General features: G+C 36.9%; 1 protein-coding gene across 2 annotated transcripts in view; it reads left to right on the top strand.

Annotated features, from left to right (window-relative positions):
* The window catches only part of LOC126481260 (vacuolar protein sorting-associated protein 26C), a 29,647-nt gene extending 21,810 nt beyond the window's left edge, over window positions 1–7,837 (top strand). For both annotated transcript variants that reach the window (XM_050104881.1, XM_050104880.1), the window contains 2 exons: window positions 3,154–3,279; window positions 7,448–7,837. In XM_050104881.1, coding sequence (XP_049960838.1) covers window positions 3,154–3,279; window positions 7,448–7,530 — 209 coding nt within the window. In that variant the 3' untranslated portion in view covers window positions 7,531–7,837. The remainder of the gene's footprint in view (window positions 1–3,153; window positions 3,280–7,447) is intronic.
* Window positions 7,838–20,825: the final 12,988 nt, after the last annotated feature.

Genomic DNA, 20,825 nt, shown 5'->3' with positions numbered 1-20,825 from the left:
TTTTTGGGAATTAATTTTTTGGCTGATTACAATCCAAACTTCAAAAAGAGTTTTAGACTGAGATCTGAGCACAGTTTAACCATTCCTTAGCCTGAAGACACTGACTGATGTCTGTGTATTATATATCGCAAAGAAAATGAGTAACATTTGAACAAAAATAAAGTAAAATGGACAACTGAAGAAATAAGAGTCTATTGCAAGAAAAAGATGGCTAAGTGTGGGACTAAAACATAACAAAAGTAATGATGTTGTTAGCTGTTAAAAGATTGCAAAAATACTTTAAAAAAGTTGTGAAGATCATTGATCAAAGCTGAAACAAGTGCCACAGCTAGAGGCCATGGTATTTCTGAAATCCAGATAGTGGTGAGAACTATTTTAAATCCAGCTCAAATTTCAGAATTATTTAATAAATTCTTTATAAACATAAACTAATCAAACATCTACATAGAAAATTATCCAGAAAATGTCAATTTTTTTAACACTGAGCAATTTGAAGGTGAACTTTTCAATACATTCAGCAGAACTACTATAAAAGATATAGAAAATGTAATACTATCACTAAAAATAAAACATCAGCAGAATGGGATGAGATACCAGCAAAAGTGTTAAAAACAGTCTCTAAAATAATTGAACCACTGCACTCTGCAATAGTTAACCAATGTCTTCAAGATTATTATTTTCCAGACCCACTTACATATGTAGACATGAAGGAACATAAGGAAAACTATTGTGCGATCTCTCTTGTTCCATCATTTAAAATATTTGAAAATGTAGTCACAATACAAATTCTGAATTTTATAGAAAAATTTAAAATAATATAAAAAATCAGTATGGATTTCAAAAAGGCAAAACTACAGTATATGCTGTAAACCATTTCGTAGATAAAATTTGCTCCTCTCTAGACAACTTACTGCATGGCACAGGAATTTTTTGTGACCTATGAAAGGCCTTTGATAGTGTGAACCACTCAGAGAGAGGGGAATATACTTCAGAATGGAAAACCATTTCACAAGGAATACCCCAAGGTTCTGTTTCACATAAATGGTCTGCCACTTAATATTGAGTGTCCATCAGTTTTATGTGCAGATAAAACATCTGATCTAATTCTTCAGAAAAATCAGAAACATTGTTTGATTTAAATGGGTTAAAATTAAACATGAAAAGACTCAGTCAATGCAGTTTAGAACAAAACAAGCAAAATGAAATGATGATCAAATGAATTACAAAAATGAAGATTTTCAGAAAGCTAGCTGATAGAAATTCCCAGGAATGCAACTGGATAAAAATCCATCTTGAGGCTCACATGTACAGGACCTTGCAAATAAATTAAATAGCATAGCATTTGCTATGAGGATTTTGTACAGTGCTACCATTATGGACATAATAAAAATAGTATATCACAGCCACTTAAAAGTCAGTAATAAGGTACAGAATTGGAATTTGGGATAACTCAAACCATATGTGTCAGATATTAATACTTCAGAAAACCATCACTAAAAATATGCCCAATGCAGGGTGAAGGAAATTGTGTCACCTACTCAGAAAATCTAAGTATACTAAGTGTTCCCTCACTGAACATCTATGAGCTGATCATCTTTGTATGCAGTAATCCAGATTTATTTGTAGCAAATCATTTTCAGCATGATTACAACACCAGAAATCAAAATAATTTTATGCTGCCCACCTACCATTTAAAACTTTATGCTCAAACTTCACACTATATGGATATGAAAATTTATAACAAAGTGAGAGGAAGAGAATTGCTCATTATGAATTTAGAAACACTGAAAAAAACCTTGTATGAGAAACTAGTGTAGAAATGTTACTATTCAGTAGAAGAATTCATAAAGGACAACCTGAAAATTTGAGCAGGAGAGAGCAAGTACTTAGGACTGTTAATTTTTAAAAGTTTGTTACTTTTTAAGAAAAAATATTAGTTGCATATTAATTACACATTCAGTACAGTATATTGTATTAATGATATTATAAGAAAACTAGCAAAACCAATTTTTGTGTTTTGACGAGTCTCCTGTACATTAAGCCAATGACTTGAATATTAGATGTTATGAGACAGTAAACTTCTGTTCTGTTCTATTCCATACATACTCCACAAAGACCTTGATTCCAGTGTTGGAAGAGCTTTTTATAATCAACATCTGTGTTAAAAACAACAACCAAGAAAGCCAGAGAAAAACTGTGGGCAGTCAAAATAACTCATCATACAAGCAGTCAAGCGAAGTCAACAAAATGCTTACCAGCCTGGACCACATGGTGATCACTAAAGAGGTTATGAAAAAGTCGAAGGACAACCTAATGATATGGGGATACTCATAAGGGATGAAACTGTGCGAATGTGTAGAATTGCAGATAATGAAACATCTATGTCAGTGTTTATGTTGTCCTGGTTCTTGCAATGAGAAGAAGTTGTTAAAGATACATGAAAATGCTGTAGTGGTTGCTCATTTCTGGGCAAGGATCGTTTGATTTCAATTTTGTATTGTGTAGATGTATAAACAGCTTCTATTTCCTTACCAGAAATTATAGGTTTATAGGATCCTATGACTGTGCCTCAGACTTGAGTACATAAATAAATGTGATGAAGTGACAGTGACATAAGCACCAGAGATGAGACAAAGAATACTGTTGCTCCAACTGAATGCTGTAGAGGCAAAGTGACACTCAAGCTGGTCAGTCTTATACAAAAGAAACATGCCCTCGTGTGTGATCAGATTGTTAGAACCAAGGATATCTTCAAGTAGAGGGCGTAGGTTATTGGCAGAAATGCCCTCATGATGATGCCATTGAATTTTTGAAAAATGCCATTATTATAGGCTATTTATAATAGCCAGTGTTTTCTAGTGTTGTAGCTGTATCATGAAAAAGAACTGTTCGGACAATGGACAATTGATTGAGAATGTTGCAAAATGATTGCCATTGTTCATGAAAAATTATTTTAGTGAAATGTCCTCATTTACACTCTGTCCAAAATCAAGCTAAATCTGTGAGATTTTTTTTTTTCCCTCTTGTATGCCCAACTTTAGTTTATGTGTGATATATCAGTATTTTCCAAAAATAGGTGTTTTAAAGATAAGTTCTGATGTATCTGATGGACTGCACTTTAGTGAAGTAATGATGTACTTATTTTATTCACAGCAACAGAAATCCAGAATATCCAGATAGGAGAAGGAAATGTACCCTGTGGTTTGGCTATTCCCATATACATGATTTTTCCAAGACTATTCACATGCCCAACACTAGCAACAAGCAATTTTAAAGTGGGTAAGTATAATAAAAAATTAAAAGCAAGTATGACTATGCGTTGTACAATAAAAATTGTATCTGCTGGAAAATCTCTGCCTATCAGAAGTTCCAGTTGTAGACCAAAGAAACAAGGAAATTCAGATGTATGTTTTTCTTGTGCTTGCTTTTCTTGGGGAAGTGAAATGGTCAGCTAAGGAGAGATTTCTAATTCATTAAATTGTTCAGAGGATGAAGAAAGGATAAGAAGTGCAACATAACTGCAGTAAAAAGAAATATCAAACAATGGAAACTCCAGGTAGGAATATCAACAATGTGGAAAGATAGACTGCTACTTACCATAAAGAAGACAGTTCAGGTTGCAGACAGGCATGATTAAAAGACACTCACATATAGCTTTCGGCCACAGCCTTCGTTAGGAGAGAGAGAGAGAGAGAGAGAGAGAGAGAGAGAGAGAGAGAGAGAGAGAGAGAGAGAGTATGCATGCATGACACATGACCACCAACTCCAGCACCTCGGGCTGAAAATGCTGGAGATGCTGGAGTTGACGGTCATGTGTGCTTGAGGTGTGAATGTTGTGTGTATTTCTCTCTTGACAGATGAAGGCTGTGGCTGAAAGCTATATTTGAGTGTCTTTTAATCGTGCCTGTCTGCAACTTGACGTGTCTTCTTTACAGCAAGTGGCAATATATCTTTTCCACATTCATTGCAAAAGATGTAACGTACGATGAAAACTCTTGGGCAAGGTTAGTCAAATGTAGCAAGTAGGTTAGGGGTGCAATAAAATGGATGTATAATTGTTAAGAGACTAACAAAGAATGAACTGAATTACTCAATTTCTTGAATCAGGTGCCACAAAGTGAATGTGCTGAATGCATTAAATCACCAGTGATAACTGTGATGTTGTTGTAAAAGACAAGAAATAAAAGAAAATGTGGGTTTACACATAAGCAGGAGATTCAACCATTCCCCTGTTATCAGCAAATTATCAATTATTTATGTGTCCCCAAGTCATACAACATTGCACTGTCACAATATCACTGATCTCTGTAGCCAAAGTCGTTAAAGTATGTTTACACGGTGGCACTCAACTGTGAGATAACCCACTTCTAATCCTGGGAGTGAATGAAATTCTCTCTGCCAGTGTTTGACCAGCAAGGCAAGGAGAGGTGCTAGTGTCTGTCTGCAGTGTCTCATGAAGTGAGGGCGTGTGGCATTGTTGATGATGATTCACCCATCAGATGGGGATGTAAAATTCAGTGGCCCTCTTGATGCTATTTGAGAGGAGTAAGCTATTTGCTACCACTGGGTGCCACCCTCTCCCTTCTCTCATCATCATCATCATCAACAACAAAAAAGTAACACTTCATTGTATATGCATCAGTTACACTCACCTACACTCAACAAATACACATACAACACAACTCATACCCTTTCCATTAGGCAGCTGAATTCCAACTGTGGGGATATTCCAACCAGCAATGTCATATCACATTTAATTTTTTTAAATCATGATGTAGAAGATCCATTGTGAAATCTGTGCTTGGAAATGTTACATAAGAGATGTAAGTGTCCATATGGCTTGGTGAGGAACTTATCATGTTTTAATACACTGTATGTAGAAATAACAAAATTCTAATAGAACTTGCAGTCACTGTCACTTCAAACGTGATGTAAAATGGAGTACAGACAGCTTATTACAGATGTAGTCAAAATTTCACAGAAAGCATGGGGCTGTAACTGATTTTTAACTTTATTCCACATCTTCAGATTTTTTTTTGTGTTAAGAGTGTAGGCTTAGCAACAGTTTTAGTGTCAGAAAGTTTGATTACATGTTGTGCCCTACTATAGAGTGAGATACTAGCGATGAAGTTATAAACAAATCTGAAACTAACAAACAGAACAGAGCCTTACATCATATTATGACTGAATTTAATCCTGCTGCAGCATAAGTAACATATGTTTTTTCATCTAATTCTACATAATTTCCCTCCCAAATAAAAATTGAGTGTATCATGTGAAACACAATTTGCACTTTTCTCACAACATGCTGAAAGTAGCAGATCACAGCAATCAGGTAGATGCAGTATTTCTTGATTTCCAAAAAGTGTTTGACTCAGTATCTCACCTATGCTTATTATCAAAAGTACAGTCGTGGTGTGGTATCAGAAGAAACTTGTGTCTGGATTGAGGATTTCTTGGTAGGGTGGAATCGGCGTGTTGTCCTGGATGGAGAGGTACTTAAGGTGTACCCCAAGGAAATGTGTAGCGTGCTTTGCTGTTTATATTGTATAGTAATGGTCTTATGGACAATATTAGTAATAGCATCAGACTTCTTGCAGATTATGCAGTTATCTGCAGTGGCATATAGTCTGAAAGGAGCTGCACAAATATTCAGTCAGGCCTTCATAAGATTTCAAACTGGTGCAAAATTGTCAACGTGCCTTAAATGTTCTGAAATATAAAATTGTGCTCTTAACAAAATGAAAAAAAAAGATAGAAACAAACATAGTATCTTATGAATATAATATCAGTGAATTACAGGTGGAACCTGTAAACTTATACGAATACCTGGGTGTAACACTTAGTAGGGACACAAAATTGAATGTTGACATAGGCTCAGTCATGGGTAAAGCAGATAGCAGACTTCAGTTTATTGATAGGATACTAGGAAAATGCAGTAAATATGTAAAGAAGATTGCATACAAACTGGTCATTTAACCCATCCTAAAATATTGCTCAAGTGTGTGGAACCCATTCCAAATAGGACTAGAAGAGGATATTGAATGTATTCTGGGAATGGGATCATCAAAGATCACAGATTTGTTTGACACATGGGAGAGCATCACAGAGTTGTTAAAAGGACTGAACTGGCAGACTCTTGAAGATAGATGGAAACATTTGAGAAATTCTTGTAACAAAATTTCAAGAACCGACTTTAAATGATGACTCTAGGAATACACCACAACCCCATACATATTGCTCCCATAGGGAATGTGAGGACAAACTTAGATTATCAGTAATTACAGCATGCACAGAGGCATTTATACAATGATTTTTCCTTCTCCATACGTGAATGGAATGGGTACAGTGCGATGTACCCTCTGTCATACACTTTACAGTGGTATGCAGAGTGTAGATGTAAATGTAGATCTGTTTCTGTTATAGAATGAGAAATTTCAGTTTTTATTTTGCAATTTTCCATTACATGCCTACGTGCAACAGTTTCATCTACAAACCAAAACAAATTCCAAACACTTACTGAATTTGGAATGTAAATTTTTAGTTGTCACGTTCATGTTGATGCCAAATCTAAACAAGTGTGATCCACACACAAAGGCAGCAGTTTATTGCTTTAGAATTTGTAGCAAACTTTCAGTATTTTTTGGTTGGAATCCAGTTAGAAACATGGCATGTTGGACACGACTTGCCAGTTCAGATCCAGAAAATAGAAAAACCTAACAATCTTCTCATTATATTCTGAGCATATGATAAATACTCTCATGACATCATACTCATTAATCTCTCTTTCCATTGTAAGAATATCAGTAAGACATGACTTGATATATTAGAAGAATTATTGAATATACTGTACACCAGTCAATAGTGACTGGAAGCAGTCGATTGCCAGACAAGAACTTACAGATTATTTCATGTAACATTACTTTATTGAGTTCTTTTTGCTCTGCAAAATAATAAATATTAAAACTCTGTAACTATAGTAACAGCTATGATGTATATCACTAATCTTAAATGTGAAGCCAGGAGTGCCAAGTGGAGATCAATAAAAAACATAAGATACTTTGTTTAAAATAAAGTAGAAGAAAATTAAAGACTAATTTCTTTTAAAAGCATGCACATTTTTCTAAAAGCTGAAGATGCAAAATAGTTGTCTTACACATCCATTCACCAAAGTGATAATTGTTCTAATGTGTAAGTCTTGCTGCTTATGTAAGTCCTTGCTGTGAATCTTTGTCATTCCTGAATTTTCTCTTTCTCATATCAAAAGTTTGTCCCTGATACTTGCATATGTTTTCATATTTCACAGAAAATTGATAGATTAGCTTGGATAATTGTAAGAATAATTAATACATTGTAAGTGCTTTATGTGACAGTAAGAGAACTGCAACTTTCATTTAATTTTTTTTCTTAGAATTACATAAATATTGATTCTTTGTTCCTTTTTCAGATTTTGAAGTCAATATTGTAATAATATTTCAAGATGATCACCTCATTACAGAGAATTTTCGAATTGTTTTAACTCGGTATTAATTCATTTCAAAACTCAGTTTTGAATTTGTATTTTTTTTACAAAAGTGAGTATTAAAAGTAAAGAATGTCATTCCACACATCTACAGAGGCATTAGCAGGAAGTATTTCAAGCTAGCTGATGAACAAATAAACCAGTGGAGTGACAATAAGATTCTTATTGTCATGATATAAAATATCAAATTCATAATGTTTCATGTTGAATGGTATAAAATACCAGTTGCTGAAATGGTTAATGTTGTTATATTTTGTAATTGCTTTATAACTTTTTTACTGTATTGTACGTTATAAATAAATTTTTTATATTGCATATTGTAATCATATGGTTGCAAAGCTGATTATTTTATAAATGCAATTTTTATTTTAGAATTAGGATGTACTGTAGGAGTCAGCTGCTGTGTATAGTAGGGGTAACAGAAGCAAGGCATAGATAAGAAGATTTACTTAACTTTGTACAGTCCATTTTCACAAAAATGTCATGAGTATTTAAAACTGCCTCTGAACATTAACATATCACTCGATACAGACAAACTACAAGTCTCTTCACTTGAAGTACAATTGACATAACTTCACTTATAATTCTGCCTAAGACATTGATTATACACAGCTGTTACCTTACTTGATGATCGTGAACTGGGCTGAGCAGTACTGTGCTCAGCTGTAAGTAGATGAAGACATTGCAGCTGCGTAGAAAAAGTTTGTGGGCGCAGCTACGCCTGTGTCGCTCATTCGTTGATGCGACTTGCAGCCGCTATCTATTCTTGGGGTTAAGTTGCGAGATACCAACCTTGCTTTTGCACCTCACTCTTTGGATGACGTAACAGGAGATACAAAAAGTGAATCAACTAACACTTGCACCACAAATAGTTTGGATAAGGAAGCACTATCATTACGTGGTTTTCACAGAACTGAATTTGCAACCAAGGGCATGTATTTGTAGCCAATACATTGATTTTGGGACATGGACATACGTGCAGTTTTTTTTATAACAGTTACAGATTTTTAAATGGGACAATGGCTATTGACAGTAAATTCCTAAAAATGGTGCAAAATGAGAATGTCAGTGGTGTTTGTTGCAGAAAGATAGTGCATGTAGTTTACAAGTTACCATACTGTGAACATTGTAAACTCTGACAGCTGTTAACATGCTCATGCTTCATGGCGAATACAGGAAGTATGCCGTTGTTTCGTGTACCCTGTATGCCGAAAGGTATCCCAATAGACATTGACCTCTTCAAGCAATTACAGATAATATGAAACAATGTATTACTGCTGCCTGCTTTGCAATTTCTACTGAAATGCTAGAAAGTGTGCAGCAATTGTTGCATTGCAGACTACAAGCTTGTATTGACACTGATGGTTTTCAATTTGAGCACAGAGGTACTGCATTCATCTTTGTTTCTTTCATTTTTCCTAGGCAATCTCCCATTGAACAACACAACACCTCTGGAGGCTTATTAACTTCTGTGTAGGGCAGCACCCATGTGAAAATTGCATTCATTTGTGCTACAACATGAAACAAACAACTGCCAGTGTTTACAATGTTCAAATTATGATATCTTGTAAACTGTTTGCACTACACTCCTGCAACAAACACCACTGGCATTCTAACTTAGCTGACTTTGATTGTGGACTGTCAGTAGCCATTGTTTCATAGAAATATTTGTACCTGTCTTAAATAAATACACATTAGAAGTTGGTAACACTCTATGTATGGGCTGCATAGCCCGACCCCCTACCTACTATTACATTCTGTGACATCTGCATATCAGTGGTGCCTTCCATTATCGAAATATTTGTGGTGCAAGTTTTGGGTGATCCACCCTGTATATATTGCAATTTCTTATGGGTTACCTTCAATACTGAAGTGCAACGCAAAAGATTCTATGAATAGATGGTAAAATCATATCTTTTGGAAGATCTTGTAATAGAACTATGAACTGTTCTTATCCTCACTATATAAAGAATCTATTTTGAATTTTATCTCTTTACTAACTTTGTTGTCTAAACTGTGTGTGTGTGTGTGTGTGTGTGTGTGTGTGTGTGTGTGTGTGTGTAATTAAAAACTACAAGCTGCTTATGACTTGAGTTAGTCCAGACAAATGGAAAGCAAAATGGTTCAGGACATAATATTATATATGTTAATTACTGTTATAGTCCTCATCTCATTTTATGTTATTGTATGATATGTAAAGAATGCATTTATCTGCAATCATGCAACCATTGCCTGCAGATAGTTACTCAGGTTTTCTGTGAGCTGAATTTAAGTTTATCACTCACTATGCTTGTTCCAGTGACTCATCAGGAAGAATAGCCTCACATGTTTGTCCTAAGATTATATTTTTTCATGACTACATTGATGATGTACTTGATACTTAAGGTCCAAATTATTTTCTGCCCTCCCCATGCCCCAGAATTTTATGCCAAGTAATTGTGTATCACAAGTATTAAATTATGAAATAACCTGCCATACCTCATGAAATATGGTAAAACCTGTAGTTTCCTGTTAGTGCCTGCACTCAGCTGAAATTGAAGAGTCATAATTTTTACTCAGCATATTCTGTGCTCGTTTCCTCCTTTTATTTACCTTGTTATATTTCTGTTGATTTGTTTCCTTTCGATTTGTAACTGTTTTGCATTAAATTGTTGTAATAAAGTAATAATAAATGTTCATATAAGGTCATTACTGTTATGTGTCTTAAAGATGTCAGTCATGAGAAAGCTGAAGCACATTTACCAGTGCAACCTAAATTTTTTAATATAAATAACTGAATAAATAAAATAGGTAGAATCACATAATTAATTAGGAAACAGATGACATGGGAGCATTGCACATAAAAATTTACTTAGTTACAGGTGATGAGCTAGTGAAAGAGGAGCATAGAATAAATTTTCTGTTTTGCAAACAACATGAATTGTAAGAAAGGCAACATAAATATAGTAGGAAAATTCTGGTAGAATCTAAATTATTTAGGAGTGAAGGAGACCACTTGCAGAATAGCAGAAGCATCGACTCATTGACAGGCACACACAAAAGAGAAGAAAACTTGCTGGCCCTTCAGAGTAAATCGTTTCTCCAGCTAGAGTGCACAAGCGTGAGTAAGTGCGTGCGTGCGCACGTGCTACGCCTGTGCCCTTGTATTGTGCGAGCAAGACGAAACAGATTAAATTCCAGAAACATGGGCTAAAGAAAATGGATTTGTTTTGTTGTGTCTGCCATCACATTGTATCCAATGGTGTTGGTCATTGGACTCTACATTCTTTCGACCACTTGATACATAATACAGTCATAAAATAAGAAAGCAGCTGAAGAACAACCCAGGGAGAATAGTCTCAATTTACCAAACTGTAAAGCTTTTCCAGGAGGTCTATCTCCTAGCAGCATAAGAAAAGCACTTATTGGATCCCAAGCTGCAGGGATATTTACCTTTAACCCAGTAATATTTCTAGAACTTATGTGCCAAGTATGCCAGCCACTTCCATAATAGACTAGTCTACACTATCAACACTTGAAGCTTCTGGAATTCAAGGTGGCGTAAACCCATCCACTTAGGGTGTAAAGACATTCCTTAAGAACATCGTCCAAATCCTTCTTATTTACATATAACCATGAAACATAGTGGTGGTCTGGCAATCCAGGAGCCATTTTCAACCACAAATCTGGTGGCATTTTAGGGAAAAGAGCTTCAGAAGAGAGATGATGAACTGATTAAATCCAGCTGTTGAGCGGCCAAGTGACATTTGGCCATGGTTTCATCACAGGATAAAGGAGAAGGAACAGATATAAATATTTACACTGATTATGAAAAGAATGAAGCGTTTATTTACTGCTTCAATTTATTCAGGTGATCAAAAATGAAGGAATTTTGACTGAAATGCATGAGCTGTTTAAAATGACGCAGTGTTGATTATTTTGGAGTTTTTAAGTAGACAAAAACTGGCATATCAATTTGTTTGTAAGATTATAGTACTCTTATTATCTGAACTGAAAATACTATCCAAACCTTGAATTGGATTAAATGTTAAAAGTAAAATTACAGTTTCTAAGTGGCTGGAGATATTGTCATAACATATTGAACATTTTGTTTGTGCAGACTGTCATTATGTTAAAACTACAGTTATCAACTTTGATTACATTAGCTTTACCCATGCAGAACTACTTTTAAAAAACCTGTTATCAATATTATTTCACATTAAATTTTTCAATTTTATTGTTGAAAATCAAGATGTCCGTGTTCATTTTGGAATTTGTTTTTTGTCTGTTTTTAATTGTAAAATAGCAGTAGAAGTTCATGTTTGGAACAAACATGTTTAGAGTGTTTTATTAAAAATGAGCTTTTTCATACACTTTGATCATTACTGCTAAATTACAATTACAAGAGCTAAAAAGAAAATGTTTGTTATTAGGTTTTAATGAATACGCATAACTAATAATTCATAAAATGAAAGCTAGTTTCAAGTGTGGTATAAAAATATTGATGAAATGTGTCTCTGACATCCATCCTCAAAACTACTGAAAAATTGAAAAAGATAATTTAATTTTTAAACATTAATTAACAATCAATTGCAATGGCCACAGTGTCCAATTGGTTAGCAAATCCTGGATCACTGAGGCACTCACTATCATCACAATTTTCATCACTACATGGGGTTTTCTCATTGTTTTTCTGTGTCTCGCCAAGCTGTACCAAAATGCTTTTGAAGTAGCTTATTCACATCCTGTCATTTATCTTCTTTCACAGTGATTCTGAGGCCAATATCACCAGATTGTATTGTGTGACAAGTCATAAACTCTTCTGATCTGTCAGATTGCAACTATTCAACTCGTTAAAAATGACTGATGCAACTTCATTAGCTGATTTATTGCACTGATATTCAATCCAAGTGTATACTGTAACATATCAGGGTCCAGGGAACCATTTTACGCACCTTTTGTGACAGACAAATTATAGTATTACAACTGTCTACCATAGTACAGAGATTAGTCACTAAGTTTCAGAAGACAAGGCTCTTTTGATTGTCATAAGAAATCAAGAAACAATCATCGTCTTTAGTTTTCAAGTGTTGTAAAAAAGCTGTTTGCTGGTTTTATATCAACTACTTTCTCAGTATCCAGTTGTTTCTTCCTTTCAATGTCTTTCTTAGCCTCCTCTATCTTGACATCAAGTTTCAAGCAAGTGGTACATTCATCTATGGTAGGCAAGGAAAATGTTATGCTGGATTTACTGCTAAAAATTCCTTCTTAACATATAAGTCAGGCAGGCTTTGAAAAGTTTCCCAGTACTTAGATGAGATAATAGATCATTGCACTCTTTCTCATACTGTAATGACTTTCGCAGCCTTTCAGGCTTTTGATGAATGATTTTACAGCTTCTCACTTTCCTCCATACTTTTTTCCCCATGTATTCTCCTCCATGAGTTTAAACAGGCACATGAGTGTGACCACTTGTGAATCTTGTAAACACACCTATTACTCTATGCTTAGTAATTTTTTTTTGAGGACTTTGGAAAAATATCTTGGCAGACAGATGTGTAAATACCAGCTTTGTTTCGAATTGTATGTTCATATGTAAAGCCCTTAGGTTTCCACCTGCATCATGTATTCACCTTCCTAGGAACTTTAACTATCGCATATTCAATATGGATGCATCCTGAATCCCTTTATCAGGGATCACATAAAAGGAACTGTGAAACTCTGTAATATCATTCATAGTGAGCAACCTACATAGCAATCCCCTTTGGTGGCTGCATGTGGAATACGAAGGTTGACCATTAGCTGAATACCTGCAGAAAGGACAAAAATGGATTTAGTGTAAATATGCTAAACGAAAGTAGAACAATTCTGTGCTCTATGTTGTAAGTTCTAGAGGAAGACAGTTGATAATAGTGTACGACTGTTTCTTTTGAATACTGCGTTTCCAATTCACTGGGTCCGATATGGAAATCCTTACCTTATCTGAAGCTGCTTCTTCTATCGAAGATTCTATTTTTGGTTCATTGGTACTAAAACTGATTCATTAGAAGAGAATGTTTACACAGTAGCAAGTTAAGAAACTCTACTATGTCCATAAACATCAAAACAAAGCGTAATGATAGTTGCCATGACAGTTTTAGCCAGTCAAGTGTTGAAATCCAAGCATCTTATAGGTTTATAATCAAGTGTCCACTTTTAGTTGAAACTATAGTGTCGTATGTGCACCTTTTGTTTGAACTATTGATGTTTAATGTTCATTTATTTATATATATGTCCAAATTTGACAGAAATAATTGGCACCACTTGATTCAGCACACTAAAAGATGTATCATTTTTCTCCATCAGACACTTCAAACTGATGCGGTTGAACATATCTTTCAAATTGTGCTTTCATATAGACACTAATTACTTAATCAATTATTCAAAATGACAGTCACAATCGCATTATCTATTTTGCCGTCAACCGGTTTCAACCCGCGATGGGGTCATCTTCAGGGCAATTTACACCATTTGGTTGCTTGCTGGAGTCATCACCCTGCCTGTGCATGGTTGGTAACCAACCGCGCACAGGCAGCATGTACGCCGCCATGCTGTTCAGAAAGTTATGAACCTCTTATTTCACCTCATCGTTGGAGCTGAATCGCTTTCTGGCCAAATGTTCTTTTGACTTAGAGAACAGGTGATAGTCACTGGGCACCGAGTCAGGACTATAGGATGGGTGGGTGATTATGTTCCACTGAAACTGTTGCAGGAGAGCAACAGTTTGCTGAGCGATGTGTGGGCGAGCGTTTTCATGGAGAATGTGTACGCCCGTGCTCATCATTCCTATTCTCCAGTTCTGAATTGCCTGTTTAATTTTTTTCAGAGTCTCACACTACCTGTCAGCGTTAATTGTGCTCCCAGTGGGCATAAAGTCGACCAACAATACCCCTTTCTGATCTCAAAAGATGGTTGTCATGACTTTACTGGCAGACTGTGTTTGTTTGAATTTCTGCGGCTTTGGCGAAGAAGGGTGCCACCACTGGTGTGATTGTTGCTTGATCCTAGGTGTAAAGTGGTATGCCCAGGTTTCGTCACCCATGACAATTGAGTCCAGAAAGTTGTCCTGTTCGGCTGCAAGGTGGTGAAGAAATGCGCGGGAAGCGTAAACTCATTGCCGCATGTGGTCCTCGGTCAGCATGCGTGGCACCCATCTTGCACACATCTTCCGGTAGTTCAATGTTTCCATTAAAATTCTGTGAGCGGTGCTTCGGGAAATCTCAGGAACCAACGTGCAGAGATCATCCAGGGTGATCCGCTGATCTTGAAGCATGCCTTGCTCAACCTTCAACACTGTCTCCTCAGTAATTGACGGTCTGATGCTCCTTTGTTAGTCATGAATTTCGGTATGACCAGCTGCAAACTCTCTACACCACTTACGAGCATTTTTGTCATCCATGCACGACTCCCCATACTCTTCTGTCAATTGGCCATGGATTTCAATCGGCGCAGTGTCCTTTGCATTCAAAAACCGAATAACTGCATGCAATTCGCACTTGGTGGTAACATCCAACAGGAGCTCCGTTCTCAACGGCTGCCAAACCAAGACTAGTGCCTCAGTGCGGAGTGCGCATGTTTATACACAGAGCATGAAGCACTCTTCATAACAGTATGACCAACTGCCACACAAACTTATAAAAAAATAGGAGATCTTACTTTTGGGATTACCCTCGTAAATGTTGCAATTTGTGTTAGCATCGCCGATTGTGTGTTATGTCGACATTTCCACCCTCACTTCTCCCTTTCTGCAATGGCCAAAAATATTCCATTAACTCCACCACCACCTGTGTGGCAAATGGTCTTTCTTTTGTACCACTTATTAATTGTTCAGTCATATCAAATGTCAATAGGAAGAAAATGGGTTGAAGTGAAGCGAGATGTCTATTAAGAACATAGAATCATGGTAAACCTTACCAGGAAGAAACGTAAAATAATCACGAAAAACGTAAAATTGGAGAATGTAAAATCGAAGATCCACTGCATATCATACAACAATTATCTTGATGAACTCACAACAACAGATTCAACAGTATAAAAGAAAATGTGTATATGTTGTCTCTTAAATTGAGATAAGTATGTATAAACTGCTATTTAAGTTTAAAATTGAGGTTCATTTAACTCATTAATAGTGACACTGATGAGCCAGTGCTCACCTACAGCAGGTGTGGCTCCCATTGAAGTCAGTAGACTCAAATAAATAAATAAAAGTTATACCCCTAACTCTTGGAATTGTATGCTGCTTCTTCACGTCATAAAAACTGATATAAATGGGCAGTGTGGCAGAGAGGGTTAGGGCAGGCAAAGATTTTCATATTAGTGTTGAATGTTTGGTGATACACTCTCCAAGGTAGGCATGAACTGAAATAGGAAGAAAACTGAAGGAGTTACAGTAATTTCTTGGTGATGTCAATTATCACTGTAAATGTATATCTAATGCAGTTTAAATCTAATATTGCAATATTGCAGAGGCACAAGAATATAATAAGTCATTTAACTTCAAAATTGAATTCTGTGTCATATCTAGTTTTGTGTACGGCCGACATATCTTTGGTATTAGTGATAGATGGTTCAAGGAACAAGTCTGACATTGTCCTGTTGCATAAAAATGCTAATGGGTCAGAGGAACAAATAGTTTCTGTGACCAAGGCTTTCAGTTCTCCCCAGGCATACTATTGGCATCTGAAGGAAAGCTGTTAAATGTATATTAGGGTGGCCCTTAGTTTTTTTTTCATTCTGTTGTAAGAATACTTTTAAGATCTAGTTTGCTGAATTTTGAAGATCAGGAACCCACACTGCAATGGCAGAGAAGTTGCGTCAAACTTTTTTAAATAAGGAAATTTGGCATCTAATATGATGTACGTAATTCAGCAATCATAGCTGAAGCATTCAATTTGCAATATTTATCAAGTAAACACTGTATGTTTCAAACAATGAATTTACCTTTTTCTGCATCCAGTGTTACTTGAATTTGATGGAAGTAGAATAGCTCAGGAAATATATCCATTAGTACCATACTTTATTTTGAATTTCGATGTTAGCTTGTCTGTTTCCTCAAGCTGTTCCTGATGAGTTTCCTGAATTAAATTTAAGCCAGAGTCAACTTCTTTCATCTTATGATTCCTGTTTCTGTTCAAATACCAAATATATGGTATGGCTTTCTTAGTATGGCTCTCTCAGTTGCTTTTGTGCCTAGAAAATGATGCCTTTCATGACAAATTACACCAAAGTATATAAATCATGGGTTAGGTATATGCAGTTGTGCAGACGGCAGTAGTATCACATTCACAAGGTATAAAATGGCAATGGATTGAGGGAGCTGTCATTTGTACTCAGGTGATTCGTGTGAAAATGTCTGCAACATTATTATGACTATAGGACAGGAACTGACAGACTTTCAATGCAGAATGGTAGTTTGAGTTAGACATGTGGGACATTCCATTTTGGAAATTGTTAAAGATTTCAATATTCTGAGACACACAGCGTCAAGAGTATTCCAAGAATACCAGATTTTAGGCATTATCTCTCACCACGGGCAACGCAGTGGCTGACAGTCTTCACTTAACGACCAGTAGGAGAGACAAGGAGTACTGTGTGAAATAACTGCAGAAATCAAAGTGGGGTGTATGACGAACATACCTGTTAGGACAGTGCTGTGAAATTTGGCATTAATGGGCTATATCAGCTGATGACTGGCACAAGTGCCTTTGCTAACAGCATGACATCACTTGCAGCACCTGTCCAGTTGAACCCTAGATGACTGGAAAACTATGGCCTGGTTAGATGAGTTGTGACTTCAGCTAATAAGAAGTGATGGTAGGATTCAAGTGTGGTGTAAACTCCATGAAGCCATGGAGCCACCTTGTCAACAAGGCACTAGGTAAGCTGGTGATGGTCCATAATGGAAGTGGGATCTGTTTACACAGAATGAACAGGGTTCTTTGGTTCAACTGAAGTGATTATGTTCGGCTACTTGGAGACAATTTTCAGTCATTCTTGGACTTCATGTTCCCAAACAACAATGTCATGTGAACGGGCTACAATAGTTCACAACTGACTTGAACAACATTCTGGACAGTTCAGGCGGATGATTTAGCCATCCAGATCGCCCAAGATACATCCTGTTGAACATTTATGGGACATAATTGAGAGGTCAGTTCATGCACAACGTCCTGCACTGTCAATACTTTCGCAATTATGGACAGCTGTAGATGTAGCGTGGCACAATATTTCTGCAGGGAACTTCTAGCAATTTATTGAGTCCATGTCACGTCGAGTTTCTGCACTATGGCCTGAGTGTAGAGTCTGTGCATTCTGCTTTCGAGCACAGTGACCATGTCAAAAGCCTCTTTGCTGTAGGGACAGCTGAGCATCATTCACTGCAGTAAGTACAGGACTCCAAAACTAAAGGAACTGAAACAAAGGGTAGGTCATAAACCAAACCAATGAACTGTCTGCATCTCCTTTGGTTTCTGTGTTTCTTCTGTTCCATTTCCCAAGACTTCCAAATCTTCTATAATGCTTTCAATGTGCTCGGCAAGAACTTGCACGGATTCACATCTTGTGCTCCATCTTATCACAGTATCTCTTCACCTTAATTAGAACACGTTGTTTAAGAACACTCCACCTATGTGTGGATCTTGAGAAAAATGTGTACACAATTTGCAAAGTGCCGATTTTGTTCCAGCTATTGCTGCATGTGGTCAAACGAGACTGAGTGAGTTACTGCTACATGACACAAACGCTGCTTTGGGATTTACATCCAAAATACATCTCTGAACACCAGTAACGTGTCCAGTCATGGTTGCAGCATTGTCATATCCTTGTCCAAACAGTAGTTCAGTTTTAGACCATATCCTTGCAGACCTGTCACAAATCTGTTTTGTAATTTCCTCAGCTGATGTCCTTTGTAATAGAAGGAAGTCAGTACTGGATTCCTCTACTGTGAATTCTGAACATTCAATATGTATATAACGAATTACTTGAGAAATTTGATTGGTTTGTGAAGTATCTAGTGTGCTATCAAACGTGACGGAGATGATGATCCAGATTCCAGCTCGAGATGCTGGAGCTGGTGGTCATGCGTGCGTGAGGTGCGCTGGTTGTGTGTGTGAGACACAACTTTAAAGCTCATAGCAACTGTGCAAAATGACTACCGCCAATCTCAAAGCACGCATACAATGACGCCATCGATGTATCCACTTGCCAATTGCCCTCCTCGTCCCCCTAGACAATAATGAACGTGACAGACCTAACTTCCACCAGACAGACATACGTATCTGATCAGTGCCAGTTTGCAGACAGCCAGAACATGAAATGGATACTGAGTAGCAGAAAGTGCACCACGAACCAATTGTCATGAAACCTCAAAACGATTATATTATTGACCGCGAAAGGAATATGAGTTGCCCTCTCCACCCCGGCCCTCCCTCTCCCCCCCCCCCCCCCCCCCCTCTCTCCCTAGCTCATAAGGGGCCGCATCTAGTCGACATCACCGATTTCGTCCAAATTTGTGGTTTGTGCAGTGCCTGGGCAGAGATAAAATTCACAGAAGTGGGAGCTACAGATGGTTAAGTGTTTAGAGAAGCTAGCATTTTCGATGCGGGTCGGGCGAGGCGCCAGACATTTATGTTAGCGTGATTTCCACGCTGCAGTTGGCGCCGCGCAGAGAGTGCAGAACAGTAATCGGACGAATCGTAACTTGTGGGGTTTCACGGCCAGCGTCTTCATTAATTAAAACTTCCGGGCTAAGAGGCCATGGTCGAACAGTAGAAATTCTTCCTCCTGAAGTTTCGTTGCCGACTGTGGGCAACATCTTGCGAGGTGAGCCAACGACTAGCCGGTAGGCCGTGAAGATCCCGACTCTATAGAGCGAATAGAGGGCGGCACCATTCGTCACGTGTTGACAGTGAAACTATCTCTGACACTGCGAATAATCAGACGCTCGTTGGATAGAGTCCCAATGCAAAAATTTATTTTTATTTCCAATTTTTGCGTTTCTTACACTGCAAATAAACCGAAATAATGCCCAATATATTGTATATAAAGGCAATGTCCCGACTGACTGACTCACTGAATGACTCATCATAGCCCACCCAAACCACTAGTGTGGGTCTTTACACTAGGCATTTAAAAAAATGGTTATTCAACATTCCACACCTAAGTGATCATATGTGCTGTTAATGCATTTTGAAGTTATACCTACAAAATTAGAATTTGGTTTCTCAGTCAGAGGTAAACCACTAAGGAGATAAAACAGCAGGGTAAAGTTTTTTGAAGATAAAATCATTATTAAAGAACTACTAAGGCATTTTTAAAGCTACATCTATGACAACTAGTGTTATGATTCAGTTAGAAATAAACAATATATGTGTTTCAGTGGTTCTGGAAACTTTAACTCCCTAATGGAGTGAGATAGAGGATGGAAAGTTTTATGGAATTTTTTCATTATGAAAGCATTTTCAAAGCTAAATCTATGGAAATTTGTGTTTGGGTTCTCTGTTACAACTAAAAAAGTATGTGTAGCACTGCTTTTGGACCCCTATGCGCGTCTGACACATCATCGCCAAGGCCACACCGCTAAGGATAGGAACTTCAAATTTGGGGAGGGTGCTGATCTTATAATGCAGCCGTCGCTTAAGAAGGGGTTTTTCAAATTTCCACCCCTAAGAGGGTGAAATGGGAGATGAAAAGTGTTTTGTAAAAATGTGTCGCGAGTGGAGCAGTGGGCGTTAAGCTAGTGTTTTCATGAACCACATGTAAAGGAAAGGCAAAGGAAAATTTGGGATTGCAGTTAAATTTCCAGAAAGGTATTCTAAGATGTACATGAGAACTTCGAATAAAAAATTAGATACTTTTATGATTTTACAGTTGATGTTTTGCATATGCTGGGATGATATTCATAGCAAAAACCAGGGCAGAATAATTTTCTCGGCATCTCGCACACGTTATAAGCGATGCATTTATACAATTACGCGATTGTTTTAAACTTTGCATATAAAAAAATGCTTTGTGTACATTCATAAAAGGGTCTCTCTTTCATGGCACAATTTAGGAGAAAACCAAGAGTAAATGCTTCATTTTGCCAATGGAATATATTTTTATGCATTCCTCTCTGGATATGATTTCGTTTTCTCTCTCTATAACGGTAATTTTGAATCTTTTTGATCAAATTCTTTACCTGACGATAAAAACAGACATCGCAGCGCTGCAATAGTCGAGTACGTTTGAGGGGAATCACTTGATGACCGCACTATGTCAGTCATTTTTCGTCTTAAAAAATCTCGTC

The sequence above is a fragment of the Schistocerca serialis genome, chromosome 5 (genome assembly GCF_023864345.2).
Source record: "Schistocerca serialis cubense isolate TAMUIC-IGC-003099 chromosome 5, iqSchSeri2.2, whole genome shotgun sequence".
In the NCBI taxonomy this organism is placed as follows: domain Eukaryota; kingdom Metazoa; phylum Arthropoda; class Insecta; order Orthoptera; family Acrididae; genus Schistocerca; species Schistocerca serialis.
Note: the sequence above shows the minus strand (reverse complement) of the source record. Positions and strands in the feature narration are given on the sequence as shown.